General features: G+C 44.3%; 1 protein-coding gene across 3 annotated transcripts in view; it reads left to right on the forward strand.

Moving 5' to 3' along the window:
• The window catches only part of Gatad2b (GATA zinc finger domain containing 2B), a 65,485-nt gene extending 54,165 nt beyond the window's left edge, over nucleotides 1-11,320 (forward strand). For all 3 annotated transcript variants that reach the window (XM_041655469.1, XM_041655470.1, XM_041655471.1), the window contains exons 8-11: nucleotides 2,422-2,624; nucleotides 4,320-4,430; nucleotides 4,559-4,676; nucleotides 6,298-11,320. In XM_041655469.1, coding sequence (XP_041511403.1) covers nucleotides 2,422-2,624; nucleotides 4,320-4,430; nucleotides 4,559-4,676; nucleotides 6,298-6,431 — 566 coding nt within the window. In that variant the 3' untranslated portion in view covers nucleotides 6,432-11,320. The remainder of the gene's footprint in view (nucleotides 1-2,421; nucleotides 2,625-4,319; nucleotides 4,431-4,558; nucleotides 4,677-6,297) is intronic.
• Nucleotides 11,321-14,924: the final 3,604 nt, after the last annotated feature.

The raw sequence follows: 14,924 nt of genomic DNA on the forward strand, positions 1-14,924 counted from the left end.
TAGTATTCAGGAGACGGAGAGTGGAGGAGTTCAAGTTTGATGCCACACAGAGTTACATAATGAGACCTTGTCTCTAAGTAAATTAAATCTGATCCATTATTACTGCCAGAGTCTCTCCCATCACTTATACGAGCTGTTGGGGTGCAGTATCTCAAAAAAGGAGGCTAAGGAAATGACTCAGTGACTCAGAGCACCGGCTGCTCCTTCTGAGGACCTGGGTTCAGTTCCTAGCATACATATGGTGGCTCACCACCATTCCTAACTCAGATCTTTTGGCATGGCACCAAGCACACTTGGTTAACAGACATACATGCAGGCAAAATCCCATACACATGAAATAAGTCTTAAAAGCCAAAGTAGAGTCTAGAGATATAATTCACTTGGTAAAATACTTGTTTATCCTGGAAGGTAGAGATAAGAAGTCCAGGAACATCCTCAGATACATAATCAATTTTTAGATCTCCCTGTAATACATAGAATCCTATCGCCCGTCCAAAATGGGGGAAGGGTGATGTATGTTTCGTTATTTGTTTTCTTCAGTATAGTGTTTCTTTTTAAAGAGAGTTTGTTTGCTCTGGCTCACATTTTGGGAGTATAATCAATCCATCATAGTAGGTAAATCAAAGGCATCAGGAGCTTGAAGCAATTGGTCACATCACATCCACAGTCAGGAAACAGAATGATGAATACATCTTGTTTAGTTCCCTTTTGTTTTGTTTTGTTGAAACAGTATCTCACTATATATAATCCTGGTTAGTCTGGAACTATATGTAGATCAAACTGGCCTTGAACTCACATGGGATCTACCCTACCTTGACCTCTGGAGGCACATACCACTGTGCCTGCTCTTTAGATGAATAGAGTTTCTATGTTTTGTGACCTCGTGCTGAATTATTATATTCAGTCCCTGTCCTTTTAATGCTTCTGCTGGAAAAACTGTATATATACTAATATAAATAAATAACCAAGCGTCATCACATGAAAATTGCAACCCGGTATTGAACCAGACATTCATACCATGCAGTGTGATGCTATCAGGCATTAATAAGCTTAAATTTCCAAGTAGTATCTGAAAGTCCCTAGGGGACTGACTAACATTAGCTGTGAACAGATCAGAGTGCTTTAATTCAGCCAGGTAAGGTGGCTTATGCCTATAATTATATTTGGAATACTGATGCAAAGAGTGTTGTCATGAGTTCTAGGCCAGTCTGAGCTACAATGTTAAGGTTTGTCTCAAAAAGTCTGCACAAAGTAACTATTTAGACCCTGATAAATGGGTGTTGTAAATATGTATATATGTAAAGGGAAAGTTCAGTATAAAGTGAAGAAACAAAGCAAAAAAAAAAAGAAAAGAAACAGAAAGCAACCAAGCAGTGGTGGTGCACACCTGTAATGGGAGGCAGAGGCAGGCAGATCTCTTGAGTTCAAAGCTAGCCTGGTCTACAGCGGAAATTCTAGAATGGCCAGGAATACAAAGACAAACCCTGTCTCGGGAAAAATAATAAAATAAAAACAAAGCATTGGTTAAGTGGAGCCCTTTGATTCTGAATTTATTATGAGGTTTTTGTAACAGGATTATACAATATAGCCAGGTAGGGTTCAGCCTTATTCTGTAGCCCAGCCTTACCTCAAACTTAAGAGCCTCCTTCACTAGCCTCCCAACTGTTCTGATTACCAAGTCAAAATATTTATTAAATAGCATTTAGAAAAAAGTAAGGCTTGGTGTAGTAGTGCATGCTTTTAATCCCAGCACCAGGGAGGCAGAGGAAGGCAAGTCTTAGGAGTTGAGGCTAGCCTGGTCTACATTCTGAGTTTCAGGACAGCCTGACCCACATAGTGAGCTGCTGTCTCAAAGCAAGACAGTAAATAAGTGTAGGGTTCTTTATTTAATTTTGATGAGTGTTTTTCCTGCAAATATGTATGTTTACCACATGTTTGACTGGTGCCCTCACTTCAGAAGAGTGCATCAGAGTCTCTGAACTGGAGTTACAGGTGGTTTTGAGCCACTGTATGGGTACAGGGAGTGGAACTCCAGTCCTGTAAGGGCAACAAAGTGCTTTTAACTGTTGAACTCCAGTTCCCTGAATTGGTTTGGTTTGTTTGTTTTTGTATAGTTTCTTGTTGTTTTGTTGGTGTTGGTGTGGGGTGGGAGAACAGGATGGAGGGTGCCAACGAACACATTGGGAGGCCACAGACAGCTTTGCGAGATCATTTCTTTCCTTCCACCTTTACATGGGTTTCAAAGATGGAACGTAGTTCCTTTAGGATTGCCCATGAAACACTTTCATGCTCTGAGCCCTCCCACTGACCCTGCTGTATAGTCTCTGAGATAACAGAACTGACTTGTAGGGAAGATAAATGAAGAGAAACAGAAGAGTGGGAGATGTGACTCCATTAATTATTCTTTTTATTGGTATCTAGGCAAAAACTGTGCCTCACTTCTGAGGGTCGAACCCTTTGTATGTGCCCAGTGCCGTACAGATTTCACCCCTCATTGGAAGCAGGAAAAGAATGGGAAGATCCTCTGTGAGCAGTGTATGACTTCAAACCAGAAAAAGGCTCTAAAAGCTGAACACACCAACCGGCTGAAAAATGCTTTTGTTAAAGCTCTACAGCAGGAACAGGTGAGAATTCCGGCTCCTACTCTGATGTGGGAGTGTCATATATCAATCTGTTGATTTCATTGGTTAAGCAATAAAGAAACTGCTTGGCCCTCATAGGTTAAAACATAGGTGGGTGGAGTAACAGAAAAGAATGCTGGGAGGAAGAGGAAGTGAGCTCAGACTCGACAGCTCTGCTCTCTGGAGCAGAGACGCCATGCTCCGCTCTCCTGGGCAGATGCACACGATGAAGCTCCGACCCAGGATGGACGTAGGCTAGAATCTCCCTGGTAAGCCACCTCATGGGCTACACAGATTATAAGAAATGGGCTAGTCCAGGTGCAAGAATTAGCCTAGAAGAGGCTAGATAGAAATGGGCCAAGCAGTGTTTAAATGAATACAGTTTGTGTGTTGTTATTTCGGGGCATAAGCTAGCCAGGCAGCCGGGGTGCTGGGGACGCAGCCCCGCCGCTTATATCACTACACTACTCCACAGTCATCTCAACGGGTTTGGTTTTCCCAGAGGTTGTTGCTTGTAGTTTGGGGGGATTAACCATGTGGTTGCCATAGACCTCTGGGTCTGGAAACCTAGGTTTATTTAAAAAATAAAGCAAAGTGTGGTCTCAAATGTCTTTAATCCCAGCATTCGGGAGGCAGAAACAAGTGGATCTCTGTGAGTTCAAGGCCAGACTAATCTATAGTGCAAGTTCTGGGACAGCCAAGCTATACAAAGAAACCCTATGTGTGTGTGTGTCTGAGGTTAGGGGGAGGATTCAAGAAATAGCAGTAACAAAAAAAAAAAAACAAAAAAAAACAAACAACACCTTTTCTTCTCAAGTATGGTGACACATGCCTTTAGTCCCAGCACTCTGAAAGCTTGAAATTTGACTTTTCCATAGCTCTGAAGAAAGTCTCACTGTTATCTCTGAATAGCCTAGAACTTGTGTTCCTCCCATCTGCCTCTTGAGAGCTGGGATTACTAGCACCCATCACAACATCCAGGCTCTCTATTCTCCACTTGATTTTCTTGTCAAAGAAATGGAATTTGCTGCATACTTTCACGTCCGCCATCTGTGGTTAAATGGCAAACGAAAGGATAGGTAGATGATCAGGTGGTCCGGTGAAGACCAGTCAGTGGTGACAGAAGCGTGTGAGCATTCATAGATAACAGTTATAGGATTAGTTTCTCCAAAGGGCAGGGTGAGTTATGATGCTCAGATCCTTGTATCTGTCCTATTTCCCACTCTGTTAACCATCAGAGTCCCTTAGGTAACGTCATGAGCCTTGTGGAAAATAGGAATCAAAACTAAGATTTCTACTTTAATGGAAGAGCACTTGCTTCCACATCTAAGGCTCTGGTTTCAATCTCCAGCACTGCATGGTAGTTACATGCAGATATGAATGTATGAATGAATCTCTTTAAAAAATTACAGAGATAAATAGGACCTCAATGATTCATTAACTTTAATTACATTACCATCCATTGTCCTCCAGTTATCCTCATGAAAGCCAGTATTCTGGAGAGAAGGGAATGCTTTTAATCAATAAGACATGTTGGCTGCTTGTACCTGGAGATCTCAGTGTAACCATCTCACCATACTTTTTGCCTTTTCCGAATTATTGTAACTAACTGGCGTCATTACAGAAATAAGACCCTTGGTTTTCTAGTTAGAAAATTAGGTGCTGTCTTGTTCAGTCTCATCTAATAACTCCCAACAGGAAATTGAACAGCGATTACAGCAGCAGGCAGCACTCTCCCCTACTACAGCTCCAGCTGTATCCAGTGTCAGTAAACAGGAGACCATCATGAGACATCATACACTTCGGCAGGTGAGGAACTTCTCCCCAACCCTGCTTTCTCTTGGGGGCTGTATTCTGTTCTCTTTTACTCCTGTGCTTTTGTCTTCTACTTGAACTTCTGTAATGGTAAGGTTTCATCAATTGTCCCCTTGTTGCAGGCTCCACAGCCCCAGAGCAGCCTCCAGCGTGGTATTCCCACATCTGCCCGATCCATGCTTTCAAATTTTGCACAGGCACCTCAGTTGTCTGTGCCAGGTGGCCTCCTTGGTATGCCAGGTAAGATGGATTAATTTCAGAACTTACCTCAGAGTTGACTAGTCTCTGCTTTAAGGGTCATGTATAGCTCAGGTTGACTCTGAACTTGCTGTGTAACCAAGGTTGCTACTTGTGTGAACTCCTCTATCACAAGTGCTGAAATACAGGTGTGTACCACTAGCTTTAGTGCATAGTTCTTTCTGTGTACATAGGTGCATGTATAGAGGTTAGAAGTCAGTCCTGAGTGTCATTCCTCAGGCACTGTCTACTTGTTTTTTGAGATATGGTCCTTTACTGGCCTCCAGCTAATGAAGTAGGTTGGCTGGCCAGAAACTTCAGAGATCTGGCTCCCATTGCTAGGATTATGAGCATGCACCACCAAAACCCAGCTTTTTTCTGTGACTGCTGGGGAATCAAGTTCAGGTCCTCATATGTGCATGGCAAGCGCTTTGCTGCCTGAGCTTTCTGTCTAGCGCACAATTCTTTTCTTTCGTTAGTGTATATGAGTATTTTACCTGCGTGTATGTCTGTATACCACTTGCATACCTGGTACCCATAGAGACCATAGTAGGGCGTCTTGATCACCCAGACGTATAGTTAACATACAGTTGTGACCCATCATGTGGGTACTGGGAGTCAAACATTGGTCCTCTGAAAAAGCAACCAGTGCTCTTAAATTGCTGAGCCTTCTCTAGCCCCTATGCACAAATTTTTAGCAGCCCCTTTAGGCCCATTGTTCCTTTGCTTTCTATTTTCTCTTCAGGACATTATAACTATGCTTATTATTCTGCACATGAATTTTTACTAAGTCTTACATGTGCACTAGTACTCTGGTGAAAACAGCAGGGTCCCCAACATTATAAATTGAATTCTGATGTGCTTTTGTTGGGCATGTGAGTTTTTATTTCTGTTGGCTAAAACAGCAGGGTCTGCTGTCTAGTATGAATGATCTAGGATTCTTTTTCACACTCGGTGGTTCCCAAATCAGAGCAGATTGTTTGTTTGTTTTTTTTCCTCTTCCTTTCTTTTTTTTTTTTTAATATTTATTTATTTATTTATTTATTATGTATACAATATATTCCTGCAGGCCAGAAGAGGGAACCAAACCTCATTACATATGGTTGTGAGCCACCATGTGGTTGCTGGGAATTGAACTCAGGACCTTTGAAATAGCAAGCAATGCTCTTAACCGCTGAGCCATCCAGCCCCTCCTCTTCTTTTCAATCATCTTTCTCTTACCGCTGTTTAACCTCGTTCTTCTATTCTGTATTGTAAAGACTGTTCATTATTCCTGGTAGGGCTGACCTTTTTTGGTTTTTCGAGACAGGATTTCTCTGTATAACAGTTCTGGCTGGCTTGGAACTCGCTTTGTAGCCCAGGCTGACCTCGAACTCACAGAGATCCACCAGTCTTCATCCTAAGTGCTGGGACTAAGGTGTGTGCCACCACTGCCCAGTTAGGGCTGACATGTCTGAAGGAGCTCTTTCTCTGAAGCTTGGGAGTAAGAGTGTAGCTGCTGCTGAAACAAAGCTAGCTCAGGCTAGACAAGTGCAGGCAATTGCGTGTTTCCTCGCAATCTCCTCCTGTGCAGTGCCATGTTTTTTCTTAATACCTGTCCTCTTCTTTTGTCTCCCGAATCTAGGTGTCAACATTGCATATTTGAACACTGGCATCGGAGGACATAAAGCCCCCAGTTTGGCAGACCGGCAGCGTGAATACCTTTTAGACATGATCCCTCCCCGGTCTATATCTCAGTCCATCAGTGGACAGAAATAACGCCTGTCCACTTATGCTGCCCATCCTTGAACCCTTTGCCCATTTCTCCTATTGCCCCCCAACTTCCGTCGCATGCAGTGCCTGTACTGGTGCCTACCATACACGGAAAGCAAAACCGAAAAAACAGAAGACAAAAATAGACATCAACAAGAAAACACACGTCCCGCCCTGCCACCTCCCCTTATTTCACACTGCTGCGATCTATCCTCCTGCTGCTCTGTCTTCTCTCTTCGATTTCCTTTACCGGTGAGGTGGATCTTTGCCTCTGATAGAGGTCTGAATGAGGTCCTGGGGAGAATCTAAGTCCTTTGATGTGTGTTTCTAAAGTTTGTTTATGCTATAATTATTATTATCATTTTTAATTATATTGTGTGTCTTCCCTTTGTTCTGTGGACGGTTAACACCCCCATCTTCTGTTTTCTTTCCTTCCCTATCTCCATTCTGCTATTGCTCCCTTTTTAAAAAAAAATACAAATGATATACAGTTCAGTGACCACATGCAGAGTGCAATGGATCCTCGGCTGCCCTGTGGGACATAACTGAGAGTGTTAGGGACACTCAACCTGACTTGTGGAATAGGTATCATCATCGTGCAAGTAGGACTAGCATCCCAGCTGTGGTTGGTCAGGATCTGGACAGTGTGAGAGGCTCTTTAAGAATAAGGAAAAGAGCTTGGAGGGAGAAGCTTAAAACAAAAAACTACCTGTAGGGAGATTGGGGGAAGAGATGTGACATAAATTAATAGTGTCCCAAAGAGGATTGCGACCAGGCCCTGGCCTTTTGTTGCTGGGGGAATAAGATGATCTTCTGACCCCAGTGAGGATACAGAAGTCTGTTCCAGGCCAACCATCCCAAGATTGTTCATTTTATTTTCTTTGTAAAAATTGTCTCCCATCACATCTTCCTACCCTCTTAACAAATATTAATCTTTCTTCTAACTGTAGTCCCAGAGGAGTGGCTGCTTCCAGCTGCTGGTGGCTGGCTGTCCTAGAAGTTGGAATAGGTGTAAGTGAATCACGTGACAGAAGGAGAGGTTTCTCCCAGCAGTCAAGATCCTTGCATTTTTCTATCTCTTTGCCCTCTTGAATGCTGAGAGATATGGCTGTAGCCCCTAATCAGGTTGGTGTCCTGTTCCACCTTTGCTATGCTGACTATAGATCCAACTCCTCAGAGCCAAGCAACTTTTGTCAAACCAGCTTTGGACCTCAGCTATACAAGTATTGTCTTCCCCAAGCTCCTTTCCCCAAAATTTTAATAATTTTGCTGTTTTTGTTTTTTTTTTATTTTTATTTTTTTCTTAGGCGCTACTAATGTAGAGAATGAATTGAATTGTGCAATGTTGCTGTTGTGGGGTTAGGGAGGTTAGCATCCTGTTTGCCCACACTGTGGCAAGGAGGTGGGGACCAAGCTGTTGTGAGGTAAGGGAAGCCTGAAAATGAAGGGTTTCTGTTCTCCTCAGAGTGTGTGTGCACCTGCCTCTACAGCGCTAGATGCCGCCAGAGTGTACTGGGGACGCTCTGAGCAGGTGTATGAGGAGTTGTGTGATATTTTGCCCTTGATAGCCACCTGAGGAAATTCCCTCATTTTTATTTTTAAAAACTAAATAATTTTTTTAAAGTAAGAAGGCACTTTTAAAGTTATTCACACACAAACTGCACACCTTTCCCATAAAATTTGGGGGTAGGGTGGAAAAGGAAGCTGAAATCAAGCTCAGTTCCCCTACTCTGGTCTTTTCACAATACTCCAGTGCCACTGTGGGTGATTATACTGGCCCTACGGGCCTTCCTGGCTTTTCCTTTCCTTCAGATTCATTGAGCACTTAAAGGAGCGGAGACACAACTGTGTCTGGACTCCGCAGTGGGGAAGTGACCTGGAAGCTAGATGCTAGTAACAAGTAGTTTGAGCAGGTCATTTCAAGTATTTTTCTGGGGAATGTGGTGCCCCTGACTGTAAGTGGTGGGGAGGGAGGGGGGCTAATGGAGCTGGGTCTGGGATTATTTTAAAATTATATACATATATATATATAATAAAGATATATTCTTACATCTTTTCTTTGCCCTCTGTGCTTTGAAAGCACTGGATAAATTGACCTTGTTTTTCTCTTCCACAAAATGGGAAGTTTCTTTTTCCTCCACTTTTTAAATGTTTTTCTTAGCAGTCATCTTGCCTTGTGGCATGTCTTCTAACCTCTCCCTACCCCGTGATGAAGTGCCATTTCTGTTAAGTCTCCCTGATCCCCAGCTCAGAGGTGCTCATAGGTACAAGGTGCCCAAGTTTGTCAGTTAAGATGAAAAGGAACAGAGAGTGTGCAATACTGTCCGGCTGGGCCGTCCCTGCCCGAGCTAGGCTCTCCCTGGGAGCCAGGCCACTTTGAGTAGGGTTTGGAAGTAAGATTATAGAAATGGGGAATGGTGGGGAAGGAAAGCCCATATAATACAGTGCCTGTTTAGGTGCTGAGGCCATAGGGGAGAGGGGAGAGTCTTCCCTGTTTTTATCCCTTCAGGGTCAGTTACATAGAAGCTGCTTATTGACTAGTATAGCTCTGCAGCCCTTTGCTCAGTTGCTGAGGTTTGATTTCTCCTCTTTTTCCCCATCTTCATGTCCTTCCCAGGAACTAGTGAGAGGGGTGAGATCTTTCTTAATCATGGTAAAGTGTTAGCCTCCATCTCCTCCCTTAATCCTGCCCCTGTCCCCTTTCTTAAGCCTCTACATTTTACAGCATTGATTGCCTTGTGTCCTTCCAACCCTTTTTTTTAACTCTCACCCTCAGGCTGCGGGCCTTTAGATACTAACCCTCATGCCCAAAGGATAGGAGGAAAGGCCCTGAGTTCAGCTGTCCTTTACCATTGGACTTTGGCTCCCAGGTGTCAGTAGAGTGAGGATCCAACCAGTACACTCTGGCTTCCTCTAGACCCTGAGGCACTAAAAGCTGTCACTCTGCACGGTGTCTTACTCTGTAGAAACCTGGAAAGGGTGGTTTAGTGGCAAGGCTGGGGTAAAATTAGGAGACAGAGGTCCTTATTTGTCAGTTTATTTTGTCACTGACCGTAGCATCTGAACTCCCTCCATCGCTGAATAAGTATTTTTCCTGCATTTTGGGATATATGTATGGTAGACATTTCTTTTTAAAGACACCAAGATAAATGTTTTCCTGCCTTGGTTATCTTTCCTCGCCCCTTTAAAAGGAATTAGCTATAGAACTGCTTTGTAAAGATGCTTCTTGGTATTTTACTTTTGTTCCTTTCCCTAAGCCATTCCCATTCCTCCCTTTTTTCTAGAAGGCATAATCCTTCTCTCCACAGCCCCTTCCCCAACTCATCCTAGGTTCCCTTCCTTTTTATCAAGATCTTCATTAGCTTATGATATTTGCTGCCGAGATGTTATAACAAGGACTCATTCGTGTATATAAGCTATTTCTTGATCCATTTAAAAGGAATTGTACATTGTGTAGGAAAAAAAAACTGAAAAAGAGAAAAAAAAAGCCCTAGCCATGGATATTGTGAAACTGTGTTATGTCATTTTGTAATGTGCCCGTTTGTGTATGATCCGTGCAAAAGGGTTTCTGGGGAAGGGGAGGGTGTAGGGAGACAGGGCTGTGGAGGGTGGAGAGAGGAGTGGGCCGGGCCCAGCACACTGAGACTGGCAGCTGCTCCAACCCCATCCCTCCTTAAAGATGCCACCTCCCCCACCACCCACCCCTAATTTGTGCCTTGCCCTCCCCACCCTGGAGTAATCCCTCCAGGTCACCAGCACTGCCTTGGCAGAGCCCACTCCCTACCCTAACCTGCCCACTCTTCCTACCCCCAGCATTAGGTTGATACTGTGGGGAAGTGCTGGAGGTTGGGAGGTAGCCGAGGAATGGGGCAGTTCCTGGGGGCATTGAAACCAAGTATTATTATGAATTGTAATTGTATTTGCACTGTTTTCCCCCCTCTGATTGCATCAGCATATATACAATATACCTATATAACAAAATCCAGTGTCAAAGCTTTCTTATGCAAGGGATTTCCCCCAACCTTCAGAAAAAGAACCTCATGGACCTCTGAAAGGGTGGATTGTCAAGAGATAGTAGGAAGGAAGGGTTTTAGGCATCCTAAGGAAGTTACCTACACCATTCCAGGTTGTGTGCATTGAGGTGAGGCTTGCTGCTGTGAATTACAGGGCTCTAGGGCCAGGATTGTAGAAAATAAGAATCCAAGACACACGAAGGCACGGTGTGGATGCCTGGAACCTACAGACTTGCTGTGTGATCTTTGGTGGAGCTCAGTGCCTTCAGCCTGTGATGTGAGGGAGGAAACCACTGGCCTCCACACTTAAGATCCCACAGTTCTTTTCCCACCTGCCCAAAACCAAAAAGCGCCTGAGGTGAGGGAAGTACTGGACTGCAAGACAAAGGAGGAACTGAAAGGAACTTGTTGGTCTGCTGTTGGCAATGTCTTTGGAAAGTTGCCAGTCCCTGCTTCAGTATTGATGTAGGGAGAGGTGGCAGTATGTGTAGGCTATTAAACCAGTGACATCTTGGTCCTTGTGTTCTATCCGTGTCATGACAGGGACCAGGCTCCAAGCCTCACCTTGTACTCAGAATCCTTAAGAATGGTTAACCAGTGAATGCCCACCAGGTTGGTAGCCAAGTTGCTGTCTTTGTGAGCTATAGGTGTGGAATTTACCTCATCTTGGTGACAAGGAGAGCTCAGATGTGGCCCACATCTTTCCTTCCCTCAGATCTCATCTGAGCCCCTACAGGCAACTGTTGACAGTCCGTCTCCTTCAGAGGCCCAGTTTATTCCTCATTTCCTGGGCTGAGTGTTTCTACTCTCTTAAGTTATTGACTCTGACGCCTGGAGAGAGCATAGGTTGATGGGTGAGGCCTTGGTGAAGGTGGAGGATAGATTGGGGTGGGTGGCGGGGAGCAGGGAGGTGGGGTGGGCAATGGCCTTCCCTGAATAGGGGTGGGTGGGAGGGGAACAAGACCCTTTTGCACAACTCTCTTTAAGTTTCCTTTTTTTCTTTCTTTTTTAAAAATAACTCATTCTAATTTTCTGCATTGTGTTTGGGAAATAAAATGGAAAAACTAAGACCAATAGGAACTGGTTTTCAAAAGGTAAATACACTCCCATCTGTTTCAGAGACTGCTGAGAATTTCAGCAGTGAAGATTCAAATAATAAGCTAATTTTTGGAGAAAGGATAAAAAGAAAAAACTTTGTAATATTTATCACTTGCAAGCTATGTTTAATAAAGAAAGGAATGGTTTCTAAGCTTTTCTGTTGCTTGTGCTTTAGTGGTGGCCGTGGTGGGAGAGGGAGTGGTTTGGTGAGAGAATCTGAGGAGTATTGATGGATGAGCTATGGCTATGCTCTACAGTCCCACCATGATACCTTTGGCGACTATTCCCTTGCCTGCCTGCCTGCCCCCCCCCCCCCCCTCTCTCGTAGAACTATTGAAATCCTTACCTACCTCTGCTGCTGTTCCTCTCCTTTAGGACCCTTCTTCAACTCTCTGATGACATCTCAGGGAATCAGACTTTCCCTGCCTGCCCCACCCTGACACACTTATAGTCTAGTAGAGTATAATTATTGGTAGCTGGTTTCTCTAGACAGTGATATCAGCATCAGAGATTCACACCAAAGCTTAACATTCAGAATGCGTCACCCCCAAAAAGGCCTAGAATTGGTCTCTCAACACAAAGCATCAGTCATTCTGTGTTTTTATTATTTAATTGTATTTGGTGTAAGGGTACCAGATCCCCTAGAACTGGAGTTAGACAGTTGTGAGGTGCTTTGTGAGTGCTAGGAGTCAAATCCAGGTCCTCTGGAAGAGCACCCAGTGCTCTTAACACTGAGCCGTCTCTCCAGCTCTGCGTTTTATTTCTAACAAACTTTTTAGATGACTCCCAGCTAAAGAATACTTGAAAGTCAGGACTCTGTCTAGCTCCTTAATGCTCTGCCACACTTTATACCCTTTATGTAGAGGAGCCTCACTGGAAGCTTGTTACCAATCCTGGTGTCGACGCTACCCGAGCACAGAAGAGACAGTATTTGTGGGAACATAACCCATGGGCTTTTCTTCCTCCAAGACCATTTTGGTTTACACTGTGGGACAAAGGGAAAGGTTGGCTGAGGTAGTGGAAGGGTTTGATCTTTACAAAGGATGACAAAGGTGATGAGTGGCCATTTGCTGCTCGTTAACAGGCTGGGAAAGGGAGGCATCACAGTTTTGAGGTGTTGCTTATTTTAACAGGAGATTCTCAGACTGAAACTGTCAATCAGACTAATCCCTTTAGAAGTAGAAATCAATCTGTCTTGCCTGGTGATGCACACTTTTAATCCAGAAGTTGGGAGGCAGAAGTAGGTGGCAGATCTCTCTGCATTCAAGGACAGCCAGGGCTGTTGTCACACATAGAAACATGGCATGAAAACAAGGAATAGAAATCAAGGGGTTGTAGAGATGGATTGAGATTAAGATCACTTGATCTTACTGTAGAGGACTTGGGTTCAATTCCTAGCATCCATGTGGACTTGCCAAGAGTGCCAGCATACACACAGCACACATGTACATCAGGCAAAACATGCATTCACATAAAAAAATTTTTTTGAGGGGCTGGAGAGATGGCTCAGTGGTTAAGAGCATTGCCTGCTCTTCCAAAGGTCCTGAGTTCAATTCCCGGCAACCACATGGTGGCTCACAACCATCTGTAAAGAGGTCTGGTGCCCTCTTCTGGCCTGCAGACATACACACAGACAGAATATTGTATACATAATAAATAAATAAATATTAAAAAAAAAATTCTTAAATATTTAAAAAAAAATTTTTTTTGAGACACTGTGTAACCCTGGCTGTCCTGGAACTCATCCTATATAGACCAGGCTAACCTTGAACTCTGAGATCTGCCTGTCTCTACCTTCCTAATGCTGGGATTATGCGCATATGCTACCTACCACTGCTCAGCCAAATCTTTAAAAATACAAACTCCCGGGTGTTGGTGGCACATGCAGAACTGGCAGATTTCCGAGTTCAAGGCAGCCTGGTGTACAGAGTGAACTCCAGAACAGCCAGTGCTACCCAGAGAAACCCTGTCTTGGAGGGGAAAAAAAACTGAAACAGACATTGGGGCTGAGAAGATGGCTCCTCGGTAGTTAGGACCTGGGTTCAATTCCTAGCACCTGTGTGGTAGCCTGTAACTCCAGGAGGGATCTGATTCCCTCAGTTTGACTTCCACAGACACCAAGCACATGTCCTTCACAGACATGCAGTCAAAGCACCTATATACATTAAAAACTTAAAAAAAAAAAAAAAAAAAGCCAGGCAGTGGTGGTGCACGCCTTTATTCCCAGCTCTCGTTTTATTTCTAACAAACTTTTTAGATGACTCCCAGCTATTTTTAAAGATTTGGCTGAGCAGTGGTAGGTAGCATGTGCGCATAATCCCAGCATTAGGAAGGTAGAGACAGGCAGATCTCAGAGTTCAAGGTTAGCCTGGTCTATATAGGATGAGTTCCAGGACAGCCAGGGTTACACAAAGTGTCTCAAAAAAAATTTTTTATGTGAGTTTGAGGCCTGTCTGGTCTTCATAAAAAAACCCTGTCTTGAAAAACAAAAGAATAAAGCAATACCAGGCACTCGGGCACTGCAGTACATACATGTAGCTCAGCCTAAAAGTTCAAATCCAACCTAGACAATTTATGTAACAAGGTACTTTTCAAATAGGTAAGTAATAAGCAATGTTAGCAATTCACTCAGGTCTGTGGAGAAAGATCACTGCTTGCCAAAAACGAGCCCTTGGCTGCTGAGGGCAGAGAAGCCTTGGCATCTTAATTACCATTCCTATTGCTCTGATGAAATACCTGACCAAAAGCAAGTTGGAAGGAAGACGTTTATTTGCCTTATACTTCCACATCATAGCCCATCACTGAAGGAGGCCTGGAAGCAGGAATTGATGCAGGGGCCACAGAGGGTGCTGCTTACTGGCTTGTTCTCCATGACTTAGTCTGCTTTCTTAGAGAACCCAGGACCATCCGCCCCACACTCACTAACTAGACAACGTCTGCCTATAGCCTAGACTTATGGAGGCATTTTCTCACCTGAAGATCCCTCCTCTCAGTTCAAATAGCTTGTGTTATGTTGACATAAAACCCACCAGCTCAGCGGCCCAGCAAGGGCAATGGCTCTCAGACAGCCGGCACAGAGGTGACACTGCACACTTTGGAGAAGCCCAGGGTAACAGGATTGCAGAGAAAAACAAAACAGATGGCAGCCCTAGCCCACCTGAAGTCAGGGACTCGACGGCACTAAGGCAACCGTCACACTGCTACCAGTGCTGGAAACCAGGATGGGGTCAGAGCCTGGGTGGCCGCTCTGGTGCAGTGGGCCTTGCATGGGGTGTAGGCTGTGGCTGCCTCCAGAGACCAACTTGGCATCTCAGGATCCCCTCTCCCCAGCCACATGACCCCAGCTCCATAAGGAAACTTAGACCCCTCTTGATACCTGGCTGGCCCA

Source organism: Microtus oregoni, unplaced genomic scaffold, assembly GCF_018167655.1.
Source record: "Microtus oregoni isolate MIOR12 unplaced genomic scaffold, Mior012 000007F_ref0000211, whole genome shotgun sequence".
In the NCBI taxonomy this organism is placed as follows: Eukaryota; Metazoa; Chordata; class Mammalia; order Rodentia; family Cricetidae; genus Microtus; species Microtus oregoni.